We start from the raw sequence: 5,031 nt of genomic DNA on the forward strand, positions 1-5,031 counted from the left end.
ACCAATGACTTTGTGGTGTTCCAAGCTTGCATGAGAAAGCCCTCTTTTCCACTTCTTCCATGTGCAAGTTGGCCTCAATGGGTGAAACTGGGGAACCCATGGCACACCCATGTTTCTGCCTGTGTTACTGACCCTTGTATGTGAAATAGGTGGAATTAAGACAGTTCCAAAAGCAAACACACTTGGTCCATGCTAAGAGTGGTCCTGTTGCTGAGGTTGGCGTCCTCCTGAAATCTCTTATGAACTACCTCTAACACTTCAGTGACTTGAATGCAAGTGAAGAGAGATGTAACATCATACGAAACCAGTGTTTCATCTGCCTCCATAATGACATCTCTCAACTTCTGCAGGGGAAACTTGCAGTCACATGAGACTGAAGTCACTTGGAAGAAGTCTCCCACTGAAAACACCATGTCCAGATGAACCAAATAATTGTTTGGCACTTAATCCTTTCTTCTTATTTAACTCTCATCTTTTGATTCATCCACATAACATTTAGCTGTAGGCAGTGCTTTTGGAGTGTAGTATCCTTGCAGCCCTGTCATGAACACCACTGTTGTTCATCATAAAACAGCAACGGTTGGCTTTAAAAATTAAAAAATACAACTCAAAATATTTCATACATAAAAGGGGCAGAAAATTCAATGTGTATGCAGATCAATATTGCCAATATCAACATGAATTTTAACTCATTTCAGATCAGAAAGGAAATCAGTGGTATCACACATCACTAGCAGCAACTTCAGTACCACTTCATTTTCATAAACTCGGGGAATGTGTACCAAGATTTAGTATCAAATAAATAATTATTTTTAAGTGTTAGGCTTGAGAATAAAAATCTACAGTTGGAAATTAAAAGAACGTGTCATCTTAAAAATCACTGAATTGTTTTTTTATGCCGGCCCCTTCATTCCATGATTAGTTGTTTTTCATCATAAATGCTACAATTACATCTCCCCTTTATTTCAGACTGAATGGCTGTAACCTGTCAGACAGAAGCTGTGAAGCTCTGTCCTCAGTTCTCAGCTCCCAGTCCTCTATTCTGAGAGAGCTGGACCTGAGTAACAACATCCTGCAGGATTCAGGAGTGACGCTTCTGTTTGGTGGAATGAAGAGTCCATACTGCAAACTGGAAATACTGAGGTCAGATAATGTGATGTTGTGTTTTCATCAGTTGCTGGACTCTGGAGTTGCTGGACAGACCGCCGTGTCCAAATCACATGACCAATTTAAGATGACACAACACAGCAATAAGATGCAGCGACCTAGAGTCTCCATTTCAACTTGGGTCAAAAGTGCAGACTTCAAACTATATAACAGTTTTTTCAATTGTGTTTATAGGCCATGTAAAACCAGAGTTATGCTAAAATACATGCAGTGTTTTTTCTAAATAAGACAGTGGTATTTACGGTGTGAAGAAATGGTAAAAAAGTTGTTTTCTAAGAACAGCGCTAGCAAGCACTCTCCGTTTGTGAGCAAAAAAAAAAGAAAAAACACCCCTTCCCTTTTGGTGTTAAAGTGTACCATGTTGACCAATCAAAGAATTATATGGCAACACGTGGCATTTAGTGGTTTAGGAAGCTTTAGGAGTTATGCCAGTGAGTGAACAAGCTGGCAAAAGAAAGGGAGAGAGTGATTTGTGACATTTGGCTTGTTTGGAGTCTATAGTTAGTGTGTAGTTAGTGTGTAGTGTAGTCGTTGTTTTCTTTTGTGTGTGAGTTATAATAGTGAATGTCACAGTTACTCCAAAAAAGCCACCAAAGGCAGATTGCAGTGTAAACACTGTCTCCAGGTGGAAAACAGGAAAAGTGATGCACCTCCTGTTGACCTGCAGGATCGAGGCTGTGTTGTTCTCAACAAAAGTTTGTATGACTTCTTATTTGATGAAAACACCGGATTGTTCTGTAAATTGTTTTAAATGGTTATATAAAAACGCCTGAGGCCTTGGATGCATTTTTAGTTAAATGGTTGCATATGACTTTGGTGATTGCAAAACTTGTGCATATTTTTTTTAATTTACAATTTTTATTTGCATTTCAAGTTATGTAAGTGATTTGTTAAAGATGTTTGTGGTTTTTACAGTAAAAAATATAACTTTTTTCTACTTAGATTTTATGTTTTTTGTCTGAATTTAGATCAATTGTACCAATATAGTATGTCAAAATGAAAAATTGTAAATGTAGATTCAGACATATGAGGTTGTGCTGAAAAGAATGATACAAAACAAGGCAACATAAACAGTTTTTAAGGGTGAAATATAGATGCAAAATCAAAAGTAGTAAAAAAAAAAAAAAGCCTATTATACTCTGGAATCCAGAGTGTTCATGTCATTTAATTAATTTCACTTAAAACAATAAAATACAAAATTGGGCCAATGTGTCTGTATGTCTTTTAAGTATTTCAATCCAAGTCACAACCGACACATTGCTGAATTTTTTAACGTAAGGTTATAAGGATTCTAGTGTATCCTGAAACAGTATTGAAATATTGCTAAATATAGTTGCTACTCATGCCACCATGAATATACTTTAACAAAAAGGTTACTTGTCTTCATTTTTTAGACTGAGTGGCTGTGACCTGTCGGACAGAAGCTGTGAAACACTGTCCTCAGTCGTGAGTTTCAAGTCCTCTAGTCTGAGAGAACTGGACCTGAGTTACAACGACCTGAGGGATTTTGGACTAAAGCACCTCTTTGCTGGGATGAAAAGCCCATACTGCAAACTGGAAAGTTTAAGGTCAGATTAAGCAAAGTTGCGTTTTCATCAATTAAAATCATTTAAGCAATTTCACTTAAAAATTGGGCCCCTGCATGTGTCTTTTTTTAAGCATTTCAGTCTAAGTGAAAGTATACTGCCATATTTCTGTGTTTTTTAACATAAGGTTTTAAAGATTTCAGCATGTAGTACCTCCTCATTACACCATGAGTATACTTTAACAGAAATTTTACTTGTTGTACTCTTTCAGACTGAGTAGCTGTAACCTGTCAGACAGAAGCTGCAAAACTATGTCCTCAGTCCTGAGCTTCGAGTCATCTAGTCTAAGAGAGCTAGACCTGGGTTACAACAATCTGCAGGATTCCGGAGTGAACCTTCTGTTTGCTGGGATGAAGAGTCCATACTGCAAACTGGAAACGCTAAGGTTGGATCAAGCGAATTCCGGTTTTCATCAATTACTGTCATTTCATCAATTTCACTTAAAAAAATACACACTTATCTGCCCATTTTTCAAAGTATTTCAGTCCAAGTCACAATAAACTACAACATTTCTGTGTTTTTAACATAAGGTATAATGGATTTTGGCATATAATAGCTCCTCTTTGCACCATGAGTATACTTTAACAGAAGTTTTACTTATTGTACTTTTTCAGACTGAGCTGCTGTAACGTGTCATACAGAAGCTCTGAAGCTCTGTCCTCAGTTCTCAGCTCCCAGTACTCTAGTTTAAAAGAGCTTGACCTGAGTAACAACAACAAGCTGCAGGATTCAGGAGTGAAACTCCTTTTTGCTAGAATGAAGAGTCCATACCTCAAACTGGAAATGCTAAGGTTAGATCACGCAATGTTGGATTTCCATTACTTGACCTCATTAAATCAGTTTTACTTACAAAAACTAAAAGATTGGACCCCTCTGTGTATGTTTTTTTTTGTAAGTATTTCCGTCCAAGTGACAGTAAACTGCCACATTTCTGTGTTTTTAACATAAGGTATTAATAATTTTAGCATGTAATAGCTCCTCTTTGCATGGCGAGTATACTTTAACAGAAGTTCTACTCATTTTACTTTTTCAGACTGAGTGGCTGTAACCTGTCAGACAGAGGCTGTGAAGTTCTGTCTTCAGTTCTCAGCTCCCGGTCCTCTAGTGTGAGAGAGCTGGACCTGAGTAACAACAGCCTGTGGGACTCAGGAATTAAGCTTCTATTTGCTGGGATGAAGAGTCCATACTTCAAACTGGAAATACTAAGGTCAGGGGAAATCGAGTTTGGGAGCACGGTCCCCGAAGGGGGGCCGGGCTCCGGTGCACAGACCATACCTGCGCCCATCTCAGGTCTCCAGAGACCCCCAGCGAAGCTCCAGGCGGGGTCCCATGGATGGGGTTGAAGAAGTGAGGGGTGAGGGGAGGAGGGGTAAAGAGGAGAGGGGGAGGTTAAGGTTAGGGCCCATCACAGGGGTGGGTTAGGGGGGTTAGGGGTTAGGGATGTGGAATTGAGTCCGGTCAGGGTTAGGAGGTGGGTTACGGCCCCGTCCTCCCTGGGGAGGACCGAGGTATGCGCGGTCCTTCCCTCCTGGGCCCCTCCCTCCCCGGTCCCAAGAAGACCAATCCCGGTCTTGAAATTGGGGTCGATTAATATTGGTCTGCATACGGGAGCGACCCCTCCTCCCATAGCGGACCTGCTGCCACCCTCCATCAGCCATAATGGAGGGCTGGTGAAAATTTCAATATTTTTTTGTTATTTTTGTTGTTTTTTTGTTTTTTTTGTTTTTTTTATTTTCTATTAAAAAAATAAAACAATAAAAAAATAAAAGTAAAAAATTAAATTAAACTCTTACAAACTAAAAATGCCTTCCAAAAGGTTCAAAAACAAAAATCGTGTGCCGCTGTGGCGACGTTTCGACCGCTATTGGTCTTCTTCAGGCCTGGGCACACTAAAAAACTAAAAATAGGTCTGCTGCTAAAAGAGCGACTGTCTCCGTTGAAGGGCAACGACAGAATGAGCCTGGCCTGCCGGCTTACCCCTTAAGTAAGCTCTGGCTCCGCCCCTACGGCTTCTGAATTTTAAACAAAAAGAAATCACCACAGTCTAAATGAATTAAACAAAAACGTTTTTAAATCTTACTAACAAATTTTTAATGAACTAAAACCACACCACATGAACTGATATGAACTAAATGGTGTTTATATAAAATAAATTTACTATTTACAGAAAAACTTTTTAAACTAAATTATTTATTTATGTATTTATTTATGACAAGTATTTATTTATTTATATATTTATTACCAAGTATTTATTCAAACTGTGTATATTGTTCCAACT

General features: G+C 38.8%; 1 protein-coding gene across 1 annotated transcript; it reads left to right on the forward strand.

Moving 5' to 3' along the window:
* Positions 1-1,108: 1,108 nt before the first annotated feature.
* On the forward strand, positions 1,109-4,096 carry LOC109200231 (ribonuclease inhibitor-like). Its single transcript, XM_019355724.1, has 5 exons — positions 1,109-1,143; positions 2,562-2,735; positions 2,965-3,138; positions 3,368-3,544; positions 3,787-4,096. Exons 1-5 carry the CDS (start codon positions 1,109-1,111, stop codon positions 4,094-4,096), a joined length of 870 nt encoding a protein of 289 aa, XP_019211269.1.
* The last annotated feature ends 935 nt before the right edge of the window (positions 4,097-5,031 follow it).

This window comes from Oreochromis niloticus, unplaced genomic scaffold, assembly GCF_001858045.2.
Source record: "Oreochromis niloticus isolate F11D_XX unplaced genomic scaffold, O_niloticus_UMD_NMBU tig00001761_pilon, whole genome shotgun sequence".
In the NCBI taxonomy this organism is placed as follows: Eukaryota; Metazoa; Chordata; class Actinopteri; order Cichliformes; family Cichlidae; genus Oreochromis; species Oreochromis niloticus.